General features: G+C 44.2%; 3 protein-coding genes across 8 annotated transcripts in view; 1 reads left to right on the forward strand and 2 right to left on the reverse strand.

The window, feature by feature from the left end:
• Window positions 1-19006, reverse strand: part of LOC120956499 (protein obstructor-E) — a 216559-nt gene that overhangs the window by 122507 nt on the left and 75046 nt on the right. The gene's annotated exons all lie outside the window — the stretch shown is intronic.
• The window catches only part of LOC120956508 (uncharacterized), a 208100-nt gene that overhangs the window by 65408 nt on the left and 123686 nt on the right, over window positions 1-19006 (reverse strand). For both annotated transcript variants that reach the window (XM_049608105.1, XM_040378010.2), the window contains exons 7-12: window positions 11922-11986; window positions 10963-11203; window positions 9623-9759; window positions 8732-8837; window positions 1887-2153; window positions 1523-1813 (exon numbers count right to left, since the gene is read on the reverse strand). In XM_049608105.1, the coding sequence (XP_049464062.1) occupies window positions 1523-1813; window positions 1887-2153; window positions 8732-8837; window positions 9623-9759; window positions 10963-11203; window positions 11922-11986 (1107 nt within the window). The remainder of the gene's footprint in view (window positions 1-1522; window positions 1814-1886; window positions 2154-8731; window positions 8838-9622; window positions 9760-10962; window positions 11204-11921; window positions 11987-19006) is intronic.
• The window catches only part of LOC120956509 (uncharacterized), a 37144-nt gene continuing 35040 nt past the window's right edge, over window positions 16903-19006 (forward strand). The window contains exons 1-2 of one of the 3 annotated variants that reach the window (XM_049608116.1): window positions 16903-17120; window positions 18043-18433. In XM_049608116.1, the coding sequence (XP_049464073.1) occupies window positions 18370-18433 (64 nt within the window). In that variant the 5' untranslated portion in view covers window positions 16903-17120; window positions 18043-18369. The remainder of the gene's footprint in view (window positions 17121-18042; window positions 18434-19006) is intronic. The other 2 variants (XM_049608117.1, XM_049608118.1) reach the window with 2 other exon arrangements.

Below are 19006 nucleotides of genomic sequence, written 5' to 3' on the forward strand. Positions count from 1 at the left end.
TGAGATAACGTAAGCGCGGTACATTTAGATCTGTTGTAACAATGCTCTTGTCGGTGTTGGAACACTGGTGATTGTGGTTTTCTGTTCACGGTTGTTGGTGTTGTGCCGTTCGATAACGAGTGGCGGAGCATGGAGAAAATAATTCCAAACAATCGGTGATATGTATCATCAATTCGCAACACATGTTACGGTGGGACCCATTACGCGCATTATGCCGATTGCGATAACATACTTTATATGTTTGGAATTTAATTAGATCTAAACCATCGTGCCTAATCGCCGGTGGCAGCATCTAGATCACAAATGCAAGCAACACACATTATGCGAAAATTACGCACGCTGCAATGATTTTGTTGTTGGCTTGATGTGGTACAGCTGATGAGCATAAAATTGCTCAAAAAAAAAAACAGATTGCCCCAAACCCCAATTTGGCATGGAACCATATAAAATGGCAACACGAATCGAGCTTATTTGCTTGCTTGCGTAAGCTAAACTCTTCTCTTGCTTCATTTACTTCGGAAAAGCCCGCAAAAAACTCTACAGCTTTCTTAGCCCATAGCACAACATAACACTCATAGCAGTTTATCGTCCTTTGCTATTACATGAGCGGCTCTTGTCGCAAGAAATACGCGTGACAACAACGAAAAAAGGAAGCAACTCCCATGACAAGGGATGAGGTGAGCGCTACGAACATTGCTAGACCATGTCTCCAATTTCGCTTATCCCTTTTGACGGAATATGGTCGACGAGCGGTGGTTTGTCAGTAAATTTTCGTCGTCTGATACGTCGTCTCGCTCTGGTGGGGGTATTGTTTTGCCGCACCGACTGCCAGCCACGTGATGCCGGCTGCCGGCTGGGGTAGAAAGGGTGATGATGATCGGTATCGGTAGCAGGTCGATTTGTTCTTTTCCGAAAATATGATAATGACATTGATTCGCTTTTGCGGCAGTTCTAACGGTGACGGGAGGGGAGAGGGGATTTAGGGGTGGGGGGGGGGGATTATTTGAGGGGTTTGTTGAGTCTTTTGCCTAGGGTCGTTTTATATCCTTTGCCTCACCCAATGTGTTTTTGGGGGTGTTTTTTTGGTGAATGGCGTTGGAAATGATGACACAGCAAACGGAAATTTCGTATCCAAATGTTCGACTTTCGAGCGAATCGAAACGATATTCTGATGAGGCGAGCATTAGGTTCAGTTTGCGTTGCGGTTGTTTTTGGAATGTGGCTTAGGAGGAGTTTAAAATGGTGAACTTTTTCCCATGTCATAAAAACAAATGACATTGGTTTTGTGAATAAACAAACGATGAAAACGGGGCTGATGATAAAAAGGCTCCCAGAAATGGATTACGTAAAATAAGGAATATTTAAGGCATGTAGAAAACACACTTAACTTACTTATCAAAATTAAGATGAAAATCAATATTAAATAAATGCTGAAAGTCATAGTTGGTACATTAATAGATTCTAATTCTAATACAATCCTTCATTTGAATCATTAAAGACCGCACAACGTTCAACTACTCACCTCATTGGTAATCTCGATCACTTCCTCCGGCACGCAGTCGGAGAAATCTGGCACCAACCATTCCGGCCGCCCAAAGTCCCGCTGCTCGCAGATGCGACTCGCCAGCCCTGTCCCCCGTTTCGGGCAATCGGCCAGCACGGCCGGACCGCTGGCACTTGCCGGCCAGCTTACCCCGTAATCATCGCTCTGAGGACAGAGCGTAACAGTGCCCGGTTCGACCACCGTTACATGCACACTCCTCGACACGGGAGCGACCGAGTTGGACACGATGCAGGTGAAGACGACCGATTTCTAAAACGAGAAAGAAAAGAAGTGATTTTGCTCCAGAAGGACCATCATCGGTACGTAAAACGATTCAGCTTACCTGTAGATTGTTCACCTTCAGTATACTCCCGTCCGGGTAGAGATCTTCCCACAGCTCGCCGTTCGGGTCGGATTGAAACAGTGCCCCGTTCTTCGTCCAGCTGTAACCGACCGTACCGAACCGGCGGTCGGTGTCTTGCGACAGGCAGCGGATCAGCAGTGAATCGCCCCGGAAAAGCGTTACGCTCGGTGGATCAACGCGCAGTTGCGGCACTTCCAGGATCTGGACCTTTGCCGACCGGCACTGCTGGATGCCCATGTCGGAAACCTGCCGTTCAACACCAGCCCACCAACGATGACGACGATGATGCCGATACGATTCGTTGGGCGTGATTGAAAGGAAAATTCGTGGAAATGAAAGACAAAAACGAACGGTTGTGCGGTTAGCGTGAGCGTCAGTGGAGAAGGCTAATGAATAGCGGAACGAACGAGAGCTGGGAAGGATGCAGCAAGGAATCGATTTCCTGTTCATACGAACGCACGAAATGTATGAAAAAAAACCCCTCTCTAGGGTGAGTTTTTGGAGCAAAAAGGATTACCACTAGAGCGCGCAGTGTATAAAAGATCACATGAGTTCGGGTTTTTGGGAGTTTTCATTTGTTTTTACAGTATTTTGTTTCTCCGTACACAGCCACCATATTGTTCTTGTACGTTTACCGTAGAGAGGGAGCGAAACACAACGGGGAACGAGCATCATTAAACACAGAAGAATCCACGCCCGACCGGGCGGTAGACTCCTCGGTGGGTACGGCAAAGCGACTTAGAGAGCTCGTTGTGCTCCAATGTGTGCGTGTGTGTATATGTGTTTATTTGGTGGTTCGGTTTCAATATCCGCCGGAAACGATCCCGTCAACGAGCTTGTCAAGAGATAGGAAATAAATGTGCATTTAATGGTTTGCTTTGTTAGGGTTTGGCGTGGAGCTTTCGTAGTCGAGTAAAGACGTGTCGATTTAGTGGTCGATGTTGGGTGTGCTTTCGATGGAGAGTGGCCTGTCTGGCTGTTGGCTCGTTCTAAGGTAGTTCATTTATTTTAGGACAATGATTTATCTTTCCGATAACGATTCCGAAGACAGCTCCCTGCTGGGCAGTGTCCAGGAATAGAGGGGATAATGCTGTATTCCAGCTCTCTATTATGCAGAGTGAAAGTCCTGTGTCCTTAAATAAACAATTTAAAGCAATCCACGGACTAAATTTAACATTTGCTCTCTAGTCCTAGGCAACATTATGACTTTGCTGCTAGCAATTTGAACGCGAAAGCCATTCTGAAGTGCATCAACGCTGACATTATTTTAATGAACTCTTTTTCAATGCTTTCCATTGCTTCTGCCCCTCTGTATCTGTAGTTTGTATCTGTGATGTACTAAATGGAACTTCGTACTTCATCCAGCAATCAAAAGCAGCAGCATCAAACAGTTTTCAACCGAACAGCGGCACTTCTTTAAGCTAAGTGATGATGCAGATGAATGCAGTTTGTAATGAAACATAAGCACCCCATAAGCAGGGGCACCGAGAAAGCCAGCTCTCCCAAAAAACGGATAACATAACTTCCTTTTAGCAAAGGGGCTGCAAATCTTCAAAGGCCAAAACCCTTGCAGGGGTTTTGTAAGATTGCTGCAGTAAGTCCACCCCGCAATCTCAATCTCATCGTAGCTTTCAACGATGGCCGTAGCAGTAGCACCACTAAAGAAGTCCCGGCGGGCTGCAAAGCTGGTTGAGGTTGAAGCATAGATCTAACAGATGCGTGCGGCACAGCTGAAGAAAGGCGCGCGTAGAGAGAAACATGGAAAGAAGGGTACACTTTTCGGTTGCAAACACTGCAACACACCAATGCAATTGAATGCACACGATAGATCCTCAACAAGCTTCAGACCATGGCGGGAAGAAGCGAGTTCAACGAGAGAGAGAGAGAGAGAGAGAGTCGTTGAATTAAATTAAGTGGAATTGATTCCGTGCTCTGGTAAATTGTGTGTAATTTATTACCACGAGTGCGCTTTTTTTCGGTCCGTTCCATGTTGGCCATTTCTTAATTCGGAGCGGGTGCACACAGATAAAACTACAATGTTTTTCACAGTGCATGAGTGTGTGTGTGTGTTTGTGTGGTACTCTACACTAAAACTAAACCGCTTGGAGAGTGACCCGATAAAAGCACACATGACCTACAGCTTCGTTCGCTTGCTGCGTACTGCAAATGGCAGAGTGCTGCTAGAACCGGATGCCAGGGAGGCAATGTGGAACAGCGACCGAATGCAATGTGAAATGGAATTGATTTCCGGTTAATAGAATCGAGCCGTGATTTGAGCGCTCAGGCGATTACAATGTAGGTTGATTTGATGCAATGTTGTTGCGTGGTTATTGCCTGTTCATTTGTTAGCTTATTGTGAGGCGGGTAGGGTTTCGTTTCGTGTTTATTTTCTGCTTGCATTTTCATGTAAATAACTGCACGCTTATTGGCAAACGAATTTAGTTCAAATATTAGGCTTGATTCATGTTAATTAGTTTGAAAACTGCACTCCAGTTCCAAACGGCTGTTTGAATGTGTAACAGTGTAGCCTTTATTTATTTGTCCATTTCGTTGCTTTTAACAATAAATCTGACATTGATATTCATTGAGCATTGGGCTGCGAGTGTTGCTGACAATCAGCTTTTTAATTACACCACCACCACCACGACCAGATACCGCCAGCCACATTACAAGCAAGCACAGCCATCGTAACATAACACTCTGTTGGTACGTGTGCTGCAATACGCCTCAGTCGCGTAGTTAAAAAGATACTTTTCCCAGGCTACTACCGGAAGGTTGGGGGAGAATGTAGAAGGAGAAAAAAGCATCTCACTTGGGAAGCAAAATTGTGCTTCCTTCGGCCATTTACTTACAACAGCACAGACGCGAACGCATTTGCATAAAAACGTAATTAAGAACAAAACACAACGGACGGACTGAAGCAAGCAGTAGTCGGGGGACTGAAGAAAGATTGCATCTTGCCGATCGAATAAAAGCTTTTTCGTATGCTTTGCCCCCGGCCGAGACACGGGGTCATGAGACCTCCGCCTCCCGACTCCGGTTTGGTAGAAGGTTTTGCGAAGAATGGTTCTTCTGATGAAGATAATTTCCTTAGCGGGCTCGTATCCGTTCCGAGCCCAGTCCCAGTAATGATGTTGGACGATGTTTTCCTATCTTCAAATGCATTTTACTAATGCTGTATATTTGAACCGGGTTTTTTTTAACAGTGTTTTCTTTAGATGTATCCCTTTTCAAAAGAACCCATGACGCGCTCAGAATGATCGAATCATTAATGGATACTGTGAGTGTGTTTTGACCTAGCCAACGAACGGGATTGTACGAAAATTAGTTTATATTCGCCGTCGCTGCGAAATACGCTCGTCTAACCCGTTTGCGTCATGTTCTTTCTGACCTTGGGCCACACAGACAGGCAGACACAGATCAAATAAGAAACATTCGCACCCCAGCATGAACTCGACAAAAGTAGCGCTAGTGCGCGAGATGTTCTAATTTTTAATTATTACAAGCTGCATAATTAAACAACTCTTTCCGCCCTTTCCCGCGACTGACAGACTGCTCACGCTTCTGTGTTCGCAGCTTGAGTTATCTGCTGGAGCTTCACCGAAAGCAGGAGGGGGGGAGGGTTGTCTTTGACAGCTGGATGTAAATTTGCACGCTTTCATTTGGGGTGGGACCGGCAACCAGCTAACCAGTGACGGTGGAACGACGTACGGGCTGCTCATCAAGCTCAGCCGACGCAATCCGAATACGCGAATGGAGTTCGCGTAGAAGAAGTCATTCGCACAAAAGAGGGAAACTATTTCACGCAATCTTTGCTCATTATTCGCACTTCATTTTCTTCGCCCACAGTGGCGGTGTCCTTCGCTATTCGCCCGCGTGTGCTTTTCTTTTGTCTTCTTAGCAAGATTAGTCGTTAGTCTCCGGCTGCTGGTGTGGGCCGGATGTGGCCGGTCGGCCAAGATTCGGTAATGCCAGCCGGTAATGCTTCAGTAAGAGTAACGAAAATTCCGCACTTTCCGCAAGCAGCTTACACAATAAGAAGGTGAATAGGTAAGCACTGTGCGGGGAAAGGACACAGTCATAGTGGTGGGAAAAATTACGCTTCCTCCGAAAAGCCCACCCATCATCAGCCGGTAATGGGGAACCTCAGCAGTTCCAAGCGAAAACTATAGGCTTCTCATTTCTTGGCTATTGTTTTGCTGGGTGCGCTAAGAGAACAACCGAGAGAGGCAGAGGAAAAGAAATGAAAGCTTTTCAGCTACTGATGACACACACAAAGCACCCGTAGTCGGAAGACCGGGCAAAACCGGTCACTTTTTTCGATTTAAATTGTAAATTTTACCGCAATGTGGCAAATGAAAATGAATATTATGAAAGCGCGAAAAACTCTTGGAACGTGCCAGGGAGCTACACACTACCGGGAACCATCCGCCAGGCCCTAACGAAGGGCGGCTGAAAATGTCACACTGGAGAAAATAATGAAATCCTCTCTCTCTCTCTGTGTTCTCTCCCTACCTTTTTTGTTTTGCCCAGCATTTGTGTTCCGCTGAAGTGTAATTCTAACAGTGTGCTTTCAACGGACGCCTTTTCTTGCAAACCCCGTGCTTGTCAACTGGAAGGCTTTTGTTTGCCCCGATTGTTTGTTTTTAGTTTGACCATTTACGAGAAAATTCTTCCTCTTGCGCGCGCGCGCGTGCAAAGATTATAATCTAAAGGTGGCACTAATTATTCGCCCATCCGCACTGCACCTGAAGCGTTTGAGGAGGGGGGAGGGGGGGGGGTTCGAGCAGGCAGGCTACGGTACTAATTTGCAGACAGCAACTACGAACCTCTTTTCCGAAAAAAAAGTTTCACCTCTTTGCACCATCTCAGGCACGGTTTTGACATGTGACCGGTGGAGTTTTCGCATGAAGCAATGTCACGTAATATTAGGCACTGCTTTCGTAACCTCATGCCAGATGGAAATATATTTTCGGTGGAATTTTTAAGACTTTTTGTTGTTGTCAAAAGAACAACGATCACTGCACGTAGCACCTTCTGTTAAATCAAATACCAACAATTTTGAAAGGATTTTCACAATTTTTCACCCCAATTCCTCGAAAGCAGTCTCGGTAACTCTTTCTCTCATTAACTTGACAATTTCCAAGAGAAAAAAGGAAATATTCATTATCACATTCTTAGTATATTGCAAATCCTACCATGTTCTACCATGGTATATGCTGACAAGCGTGAAGGGTTGCTTTGCGTCAGAAAATCAGTTCCTAATTTGATCTCAGTATGGGAATGTTGATGACTGCCTACATTGTAAAGAGCTGAGATAAAGAGTGTTCCGTACAAATATGTTTAATTACTGCCGTATGTGATTCAGCAATTATTTAACGATTTTGCTTCTTTAAACATCAACTCCTCTAGTTTATTCTATAAAGAAAACTGTTCAAAACGTTTATTGGAAACACACTTTTTTCAGTTAACATTTTAAATCACCTTTCTGTACAGCAATTCAATATGCTGAAACGGAACTGTTCTAGACATGTTTCAATACCAGCCAGTTATGATTTTGTACTCAAAAACATCCCATTGAACTGACAGACTGTTTTTTGAAAACGGAACATTTTCAAAGCAACTGTTGCGGAATAAAACGATGACCACCAGCGATTTATGGCAGCTTCTAGGAAAGGCCATTCGTTATGACCATTCAGGGAAGAATGATTTAGACATGTTCCACAGTACCTACAAGCTATATGAAATTGTTCAAAATATTTTATTTAATTTGGCTCACTTGCCTTATTTTTTGCGTAAGGACAGAGCGTTATTTTCGAAGCTTCTGGGAACCATCGTGGAGTTTCTAGTCGTTGCGCTTGGAAGATACATTTCGTAGCTAAACTGCTGCTTCTGTTTCCATGAAGGTAAAACAGCTCATCAGAAATGTTTTTTCTGTGCCACAGCACAGCACGCATGACGAGTAAAAACCAAGGATTGTGTTATTTCTAGAACAGGCGTTTACAGCGGACGTTTGTCGTGGATAACGTTTCATACAAGGCCAAATAATATGGATTGTAAAAAAAAATCCACCGAATGGTAGTAATGTAAGCAAACATCCAATATTGATGAAAATGTGGGATAGAAAATAGCAATAAGTGAATAATTTTACACTTAGTGCGAAACAGCCTTGATTATAGAAATCGCGCTGTAGAACGCCTAAATATATGCAATTTGTTAAAAAAATTGGATTCATTTGATAGAACTATGAGTCTGTTGTATCCCATTAAACGACAAAACGGAAACAATGGTTACAATTCGTCGTAATGACTTTAGTACCTAAATAGGTTTACCAAACCGTTAAGATCATCTTAAGCTCGAGGGTAACATGGTTAACTTCTAAAATGTAGCGATTATCACTAACAGTTCACTTTCACCTCGAACACATGGTTAGCATTGTTCTAAGAAATTGTGATTCCGTTTCGAATGAATTTCCCTTCGTGTGCGACTACCGACCTACTGAAACCAGACAACGTCCGAGGGGCAGAGTTTCATCCAATCAAATCTTAATCCAATTCAGAACATCACGTAGGAGCATTTTGGTCTCATGGGGCCGTTCCCTTTCGCCCGATTGTATTCTCCCCAGCATGAGAATACATCTTCATTTTTCTCCGACCAACTATCGGCCACCTTTGCTAAGGAGAGCTAGGAAGGATGGGGCTTAGTTTTTGGCTTTAACTGTTAGCAGTTTTTCCTGCAAACACCAAGCATCGATTCGGCATCCTCTCAGTTTGCAACGATTTGCGCTTCGTTACAGCTGCTGCTGCTGCTGCTGTTACACTTACCTGACAGGTGTAAATGCCCTCGTCAAGACGGTTCGCCCGGTTGATGCCCAGCAGGGCCGTGTAGTGATCTTTCGAGTCCAGTGGCAGCAGGCGGGTCCACATGTTTCTGCATTAATAATGACGTTTCGTCCAAAGGCGGAGTACGGCGAAGCAAACCGAGAGTGTCCAGCGCGGTGAAAGGAAAACGGTAAAAAAGGAAACTCGTTAGATCGTTGTGTTGGTTGGTTTTGAGGAACACACAAGACAGCGTCCTCCCCGCCTTCTCTAGTTTTTGACAGCACAGGCATAGGTGCAGGGTTTCAGTAGCGTTTGTTGTGCTTTCGGAAGAAACAACATCATCTGTTGAAATATCCTCTAGCCGTTGCTCGGCGGGATGGAAGCAGCGCAGAAGGAACAGCCCCGAAGCCGGTCAGATCCTGCTGTCCCTGCATCGTGGAGGGTTATGGCTGGATGACATGTTTAACATATCAAAGGTTTTTGGACTTTCATGCTTCCCACATCCCGAGAGCCGCCGCCCGCTCGAGAGCTAATCCCAAAGTTTCAACCACATCAAGACCGGCCCGCTCTGAGGTTGCGCCCTGCCCCAGCTACCATTCTTTCTATCTGATGTGCGCCTCTCGTCGTTTTCCGGGACTGGATGTGCTTCCCCTCCCCGTCCTGTTAGTCGTATTACTTTTTCTTCGACGACGGCTTTTTGAACTAATTTCGGACGGCCTTTGCCTTCATCGCTGCCGGGTCGGCGGTTCCGTGTGCGCGATGATGGATGAGACTCAAATGGCCAGCCAGCTTCTCCGGTTGCGGTAGTCTTGAATGCGAGAAAACGGCACTCCCTCTCCCTTCGGCTGCCCCTCCTGCCAGTCCTGTTGATTGTTCCTATTTTGAGCGATTTACCTTGTTGCTTTGGTCACGTTCACGAAGTAGCCGTTCTTGTACCACCGGAAGGACATTGTTGATGAGCCCTGCGCCACACAGGACAGTATGAACTCGGTGTTCTCCCGGATCGGTCCCTTTTGATTGATGACCACCGACTGCAGGAGCGAGATGAAATGAGTGTTAAAAGGAGAGAGGTAGAATAATGTTTCAAGCAAGATGCGCACTAGATCGTATAAGAGAGGGAGAAAGAGCGAGTGAGAGAGTTGTGAGGATGTGTCAGGCACCGGAAGCACAAAGGAGTGTACAATTTTCCAAGCAACAAGACACAGCACTGGTTGTTAATGGTCCGACGATGAGGGGACACAAGTCCAAGGTCGAGCGAGAGGACACAAATTTGTATACATTACCCAACGAGGGCCCGGGACGGTTTAGCTTGGTGACAACACTTCCGACCAAGTGGGTCAAAAATGGTAGCTCAAATCTGTGCATAAATGGACTCAAACCAGGGGAGGACGCTCCTAAATTTGATGCTTTAGAGGGATAGGTGGAATAAGGACCATCGTTATCGATTATCCTCCGGTTACGTGGTGGATGCTGACAGGTAAATAAATTGGACACCATCATCAATCTTGCTGCCAGTGTCAATTCGGACATTATATAGAGGGATTCATAAAGAAGGATTGAAGATTTGATGCAACATTGTTGAGGATAAAATGAGGGTGATGGACATTTTTGATTTCGAGTGATGATTAACATGTTGAATTCAAGCATATGACCGCAAAGAGTTTAATAGCTGGTTGTGCTTTAAGGAAGCAGGAAGGAACATGTAATTCCGATACATTAAACTACCCACCAACACAGCGGATTAATTATCGGGAAATTAACGCAATGTTCGCGTGCACCGTTGGAAAACTAAAACAACGTCGTGGACCGGTGGGGAAAAAACCGGAACAGCTAGTCGGCTTGTTCGGTTCGCTGGTCATAATCTGACCCGACCTGCGAGCAGCTTGTTTCGTGGAAGGACGGCTGCCACAGTCTATCCATCCCGTCAATGAGGATGCTCTTTCTGAGGAGCGATGTTACAGCAGCAGCAGCCGGAAATAAGTTTCCGGTGCAAGTGGGAGCTTCTGGGAGCCTTCGCGGAAAAGAACCTACATTGACGCTTTAGCCGTCGGAGCGGCGAAAAACCTGTTCTACGGAAAAACACTACCATACACAAACATGCTCCATTAACGACCTATGGCATTCGATGGCCATCAAAACATGAAGTAACCAGTGCGGTCCCGTCCTGTGTACCGTTCGTGCGCGTTTGTGTCCAAGGTATGTATCGTCGGGCGAACGAGAACTACGTAACCTACCTGCAGCATTAGACCAACGTCCTGGCGAAAGGAAAGCTTCGTCCCCGGGACGAGACTCACGTTCCCGATGCGGCCCCGCTCCGTCATTTTCTCCATCGCTTCTCGTACCCGGCTCGAGTCGATTTTGGGGCCAAAAAATTGAAACATCACCTCACCGACTCCGGCTCCAGTTGTTGCCGGTGCGGCAGCTTTCGTGCCCGATGCTCCACCACTACTAGCTCCGGAAGGGATCGCGTTTGTCCTGTGGATTAAACGGTAAAGGTCGATGAGTGAACCGGCGAAGCAAGAACCCCATACCCGTGCCAGGCGGTGTGGTGGTGTGTTTTTATAAAATGTGTAAAGAAAATACCGGCAATGAAAACCTCCACCCACCCAAACGCCCAGGTGATTGAACCTTGTTGGTATGCTTGTAATCGGACGGTGCCGCCGCCGAGGGGCTGGCATGGTAATTAGCTATAAGCGCTGACTAGGACTAAATGTATGAACGTGTACGTGTATGTGTGTGTATGCATTGGTATCGAGCATCGTTGCGCGGGTCAAGAGGATCAAACGGTATACCGAGATATGATGACTTCTTTAGGGATGTTCCACGAAGCACAGGCACGAATGGCAATGAGATTAACGGAAAGGTCGTGTCCCGCTCGGTACCACGCTGCTGTTTGGGAAGGTAGAGCAGCGTGTGCTAATTTAAGGACCGGGAGGGATTTTAGATTTAGTTACGTGTGTAATTATCGTTGGATTGAAGTAATTAGGCAAGGTGTTTCAGGTACACTTTGCAATGTAAACATTAAAGTCTTTTGGGGAGGCTCGCTGGAGGTGTGTCGTTGGCGGGAAAAAGGTACATTGAATTTAATGAAATGGTCATGGGAATTGATAACGTAATGATTTGGTGAAATGACCTTTCAACAAGCAGACGGGGCGGGGCGGTGACACAAAAAAAATCGTATCAGTCTACTTACTTCGTAGCAAAAACTTCCAGATCATTGATTTTGGATAGATTAAAATTCCTCAAAAACCGGTTGATCTGCAATAAAAAGAAACAGAAAAATGGGATTGTTATATTATTATGCATTGATTCTGGGAATGAATTATTTGTCACATTTAAAATGGATTTATCGTTTATAAAACTAGCATTTAGTCAAAGAATGGAAGAAATAAGGAGGTGCCCATAGGAATGTCATATCTTTTTAAAAATATTTTTTAATTGCATTATATGATGAACCTGCACGCTGAGACGAATTAAAACGTTATCGGTTTTTTAAATTGATTCTTGAGAGAAGTTTAAGCCCATTTTTTCAAGCATTTTAATAATTGTTAGGGGGTTTTCCGAAAAGTTAGGTGCAACGTAATTTTTGTGACCTTCAGTTATTTGCGTAGCATTACACAACGCATGTTAAATACTATGATTATTTAGATAGCAAAAAAACAAAAGCATGCACGACACATAATATTTGTAACTTTGTTGTGCATACGAAAGCAACCTCAATAAGCAAGATCTTTCCTAGGTTCCTTAAAAGACTCATTGATACTTTGTGTATTGCTTTTGTGTATAAACATATCTGGAGTATTTTTTGTGGTAATGAACAGCGTGAGTTATATGTTTATTCATGAGAGTATAATTAAAAATAAGCATACAATTAGGCTCCAATATGGAATTATGATGGTTATATGATACAGGTAGATCATAGTTCATACATAAATGTAAACAACAGTAAACAATCATTCCATTCCCCGAAAGAGAATTCAAATCAGATCATCAGATCATTATACTCAAAAGCCGACTAAAAACTCAAAAGTTGACTTGACAAAGACAGCTTATTGGTGTTCTCGCGCGTACATATTTACCCGGTTATGTATTATTGTACCTATTAGCATATTTGTTAGTAGTAATCTTAGTGTGTAGTATATTGTCTACGTTGTATGTTAAATTATGTTTAGTGATCCTCGGGCAGTCTGAACACATAACCGACGGTTGGGGCAGAAGCTCACCACCATGACGAGCTCAGAGTGGTGATTTAGAACAACCAAGCCATCGCGGAGCACTAGACAACCCGGATGCTGGAAACCATCGCACACCTAACACCTGTAAAATACGGTGTCGATGCCATATACACTAAATCCCTGCTCCCTTGGATGGGAATACTGGAATTCCCCATAGACACTATGGAAAGAGAACGGCTGGCATACAACAAAATCCGAGCCCACCCGGAATAAGGAGCACAAAGCCGAGCAAGGAAATGTGCTTCGGCCAGCCCATAGATATTAGGAAATACAATAGAACCAACAATGTTAGATTTAAGTCTAGTCCATAATGATACGGCCAACCAGGCCGTCCTTACGAGAAATAAAAAAAAAAAAAAGACAGCTTTTTCATAATTAATAACAATTAACAAATTTACTAATTCCTTAACCGAGCTAGACGTAGACGTTCCCTTAAGGAGGCCTGAGGATTATTTTTTTATTTATTTATTTATTTATTTATTTATTTATTTATTTATTGAAATCACAGTTATCGGACAGTATGTCTAAATAACTAAATGCTTACAATGTACATGTTTAAAGTAAGGCCCTAGAACTAACTCGAATATGCTGACGCAGCTGACTAACGGATTGATTGAAATCTGCTGATAACCCTAACCTATTATAAACATCAATCATTTTGAGCAGTGGATCATTGGCAACAAAACCAGTCGATCTAATAGGGCTTCTCAGTAACTCTCTACTTCTAAGACCTCTAGAGGGAGTAGAAAAGCAAATAAACTTTAAAATGTCAGGTGCATCAAAATCTCCAATTAATTATTTATGCCTAAGTTATTTGAGCAGTAGTTCTCCTATGCTGTAAAGTATCTAAGCCAAATAATAAACACCGAACATAATAAGAAGGACGTGGAATTTGGTTTGACCAGGGAAGACGATGCAACATAACAAGTGTGATTTTTTTTGAATTTTTTGAATTTTTTCTTTGTATGTAATCTGATGGGGACACCAAACTACACTGGCAAATTCCAGGATGGGACGGACTAAAGAACAGCATATTTTTTTTTAAATTGAAAGGATCTTTAAAATCGGCTGAGACACGTAAGACAAATCCTAATAGTTTATGAGCTTCAGTGACGATAGTTTGATAATGGCTAGATAAACTAAGCTTACTCTCTAAAATAACTCCCAAATCCCGAACCTGAGAAAAACGTGGAACGATGTCTTAATTGATTTTGTAGTTATAAATAATAGGATTTTTTTCTTCGAGAATGTTATACAACTACATTTGCTAACATTAAGTAACATTTCATTATTAAAATAATCAAATCGAATAAATCAGTGGTCAAGTTAAAATTACAGGACATGGATGTTGTGGGATTATTTTCACCATACCGTGAAGTGCCTATTGACGTATTGAATTGAATCCCAACCATTCATAATTCCAATCATTCGACGAAAACACTCTTCGCACTACACCTCTACATTAATGTGCCAACCACAGTGCAGCTTGTTTAATGCGACTGTGATTTTAAACAACGTCAAGTTGCGGGTATCACCTTCGACGTATATGACACGCAACAATATGCCACAGTATCACAACGTACACACAAACAGTGCCAAATGAGGCCTCACTGGACGAACGATGGAACCACACCACACACGGGTACAGCTCGTTTGTATCCCATGCGGAGATCTCGATCGCTTTCATGTGTGCCGCCGAACGGGGGCTCTTTGGAAAGAGGCCACCGAGCGATACGGGGCTTGGTTTTGACGTGATCTAGAAAATTAATTAGCATATTCGTTTAATTATCAAATGCAAAAAGCCAGCATCAGTGCTCGGTACACTCGTCTCGCGGCAGCGGCTGTGTGTAGCAACGAGGTGGTTCAGTGTTTTCTTTATGCCATTTTTCACCCTCCGTTGATGTTTGATACAGAGCGCACCACCGGTGTTTGACACAAAAGGTGTACACGAAACGCCAACGAGTGAAATAACTCAGCAAAGGCTCAGAACATGGCCAGTGCTTGCAAAAAAAAGCCCACCATACTTTACGGGAGTGTCTGGAGCTGGGCTGCTGAGAACCCTATGAGCTCGTCAGGTGGTTGTTCTCATTAAGTGGAAATCAAGGGACAGGCCGGCACCAGGTCCGCCCGGCAGTGCTCGCCCGGTGTTTGCCGGTTGGCCCTTTTCACACGACAAATACTTCAATTAGCGGGTTGTGGTTCGCAACAAACAAGCAAAACCATCAGACATACATACACACATATACTCTAACTCTCTGACGAACGCCGACGAGAGACGCAGACCGTTGTATGTTTGAGACTTGTGTCTCGCATGAAAACGCGTCACAATCAACAACGAAAACAAGCATTCCTTTAAACCGGCATGAGGTACGTTGCGTTGAAAAATCCTGAAAAATCGTTTTTTGTTGCACTTCTCATAATTATACTTGATTTTGGTTGGAAAGTACGTACGGAGCAGAATGAACTTAACGAATGTACCACGATGCACCGACTGGCGACAATTGAGGAGCTATTTTCTCGGCGGATCGTTAGGTTTGCATTTACAGGTACTCTCATATGCGGTTTGCTGATGATTATGCACACTTTCAAACAGCAATTTTAAGGAGAGTGATGCTATTAAGCTGGCGTACATAACCATACGTACATTTACCATAAGCCACAAATCAGCGATTCCAAGGTAGTTTCCGGGGAGAGCTTTCCGACCGTAAACCGTTTTGTGCACTTTCGCAGTATGTCTATTGTTAGGTGTGCTTGATAGTTACGGATATTACGGATTTTCAGTCAAGGTAGCCCGTTAGCAAGAGCTATACCTTATCACTGTAAGTGAATACTCATAAAGCTCAAGAATAGGAAGATCACAAAGTACAACAAATAAAAGTTCAGTTCTTCAATGTTATCCAAAAAGCATGTAATCTATTACCATTGAATTAATTCGCTAGTTTTGTCACATTTTTTTTCTATATGGTATCATACTATCGCAAAGCTATGAGAGAATATATGCTACATCATATCACAAAGACATGAGAACGTGAACTGCTTTTCTCAAACAAAAAGGACCCCCCTCAAAGTTATATTCCATTGTTATCAACTGGAAGTCTTATCCAAAGAGCAAACACTGGCTCGCTATTTTTGGAACTTTACGAACCTCTAGAAACTTTTTCATAAAGCATCGCAAAAAGCATTTGAGTTTTTACGTAAAAGGGAGAAATTCCCAAAATGAATTATTGTAATGTAAATAATTCACCACCATTCACATATAGAACTGTCTAAAGCACTTCCGACGACCTAAATTTTACCTGTGCCTGCGCAAAAAAACCAGTAGGAGAGTTGGTTCCGTTATTTAACTACCTTACCAATCAAAACCGTCCCACGCACATTGCCTTCGAAATGATAAAATCCTATTTCGGAAAACCCATTCTTAATGCCTTCATCGGATCAGTGCGGTGGAAAGTTTGTTGGGCCCGACTGACTTAAGTTAGGCAGCGTTTAATGCTGCGTACGTGACCCCTCTACCATACATCGGGTGCGGGTCTAAGTTGTGTGTCGTATTTTCCACCCATTTCTGGAATGGGGTTTGGGACAATCCTATCGACCAACAGCAAACCTCCTTCGAAGGGTATAATGTAAACATGTGTTGCTTGCCGTATTCCAACGGGATGTTATGTAGTAAGAAATCGGTAAAGTGTGCGAGTAGTATTTATTTGTTAGGCGTTTTTCATTCATGTGGTTCTTGTAAAAGCCCAACAAAAAGGTTTTACCAGTAACTCTCTACCATCTAGCGACTGTTGCAACTAGTGCACTTTTCACTTTACATACAAACTCTAATTACCTCCAGTGCCCAGTGTTTGACGCACGCGCTTGGACCGGAACTGGCTCGTCAGATTAATTAGTAGGTCGACGTTTTTACGCGACCGTAAAGTGCAACACTTTCGACCAGTTTAGCGTAGCGACCGGTTAGTCCACTTGTGTGTTCTGTGGAGTGACAAGTGAACTTCCGAAAACGAAAACGAGTGAAGTGCTATCGGGCTTATATTTCTCCATTCAGGATCATTTCCTGTAGCAACAAGAATTCGTCCTATTTTCGTCTTGCGGCGTCTGTTTGTTCCCGAAAAAAGCATCCTAGCGAAGGAAAAGCATCTGCTACGGTGTGATCAAAGGTTCGCGGCAGATCCCGCGTCAGGCTCATCTCACTCTTTAGCGAATGCTCCAAGCAGCCGGATCTGTTATTAGGGTGTGTTCGGAAAGATGTGGGAAAATTGTTTTAGGGGGCGAACAGTTGGTGAGAACTTTACGCGTACCTACACCTACACCAACGCAAGGGAAGAGGAAATGGTGGAATGGTGAAACAACTTCATCGTTGTACGGAATGTGCGCAAAGGCAACAGCAGAGTTGTTGGAACTAGAAGGATGAAAAACATCACACCCAACCCGCCCCTGGTTACGGGTTCCCCTGTCGTTTGGTTTGGTTGGCAAAATTAACCGTTGTACCTACCACCGATTTCAACACGCCAACTTTTCACCAAACTTTCAACCCTCTCGTACGCAATTTTCATAAGCGCGCAACACAACACTTTCCAGTGACGGACCAACTCCAGCCACCGCCAGCGCGGGTTTTTGGCATGACGATTGCACACGCGTTGTTGCGTTCGAAAACGGAAACACGGTGTGTTGGTGCGTCCGCGTTTGTGGGTGTATGTGTGTGTGTGTGAAAAAGAGACAGAAAAACAGCCAAGAATTAATTGTTTCCTTTGATGTTTGCCGTGCGAAAGATAATTTAATTGTTGCTTGCTGTCCTTTTTTTGGGGGCAGGTTGGGATTGGCAGAATTCCGTGTGCGAAATGTTTGCTTCAGGGCGGCAACAAAAACAAGCCCAATAACTTTTAACACATCTCATGCGAATTCTGGCTGGCTGGTGGGAGTAAAATTGGAAAATGTTTTTGTGCACTTGTTCTTCCTTGCTGCCTGCCAAATCGTTTCTTGTAATTCTGTCCGCTCGTGCAAGCAAACCGGCAACCAGAGCGCAAACACCTGGCAAAGAATTTTGAGCAAATTACGTCTAAATTCGTTGCTTTTTTATAGTAGATTCTTATAACCAGCTAGCAACTAACTTACCCCCCGTGCTAGTAACTAGGAGTGTGTGTGTGTGTGTGTGTGTGTGTGTGTGTGTGTGTCGCAAAAGAATGTGTTCCAGTGTACGCGTGTACTAGCAGCAAACAGTGCCTGCAGTGCGTTGATGCAGAAAGCGAGCGGATTATAATCACACAACCGAACCTGCTTCACACAACCGATCTGCTGCTGCTGCTGCGGCTGCTACCGTTTCTGATCTCGCAGGCAAACGCGGAAAACCGGCCCCTATTCGTTGTGGCAGCAGCAGCGGCGGGTTTTGAATGCCCCGCAGCCTGAAGGATGCCTGGAGTGGTATTTCTTGTTTGTGTTCCGACGGCAAATTATGAAAGGACGTTAATTAACGGTAAGAACGCAAGCCCATTGCACATTCGTCTGCTCGCCCTAATCACTTCCTACCCCCCCCCCCTCCCCCCCAACGTTCGTAGAACCACCCAAAAACCCCTTAAGAATGTACGGTTCAGGTGGCCAACTCCCGCATTTCCCGGCACGGAGTGCAGAGGGACCATGCTTCTGGTTCCTGTTTTCCTTTGTCGTTGTTAAATATGTACTCAACGAAAATGAATAGCAACCTGTTCCGCCGAGAGAATGGGTCGGATTATGGTGGATATATGTTGAAGGAATAACAAGCAAGAAAAAATATATGGAGCCGTAGCACAATCTAACAAACGTCTTCATTAGCGGAATATCAAAGCGTCCGGCTAGAGACAGTTCCGAGAGTGTGAGTTGTACTGAATACTAACTGAGCCGGTCTCGTGGTACAGTCGTTGACTCGTACGACTTAACAACATGCCCATCATGGGTTCAAGCCCCGGATGGACCGTGCCCTCATGGTTAGGACTGACTATCCCGCTATGAGGTAATCCATAAGTCACTGAAAGTCAAGCCAACTTGTCGGCTTTGACCGACAACAGCTGTT

This window comes from Anopheles coluzzii, chromosome 3 (genome assembly GCF_943734685.1).
Source record: "Anopheles coluzzii chromosome 3, AcolN3, whole genome shotgun sequence".
NCBI lineage: Eukaryota > Metazoa > Arthropoda > Insecta > Diptera > Culicidae > Anopheles > Anopheles coluzzii.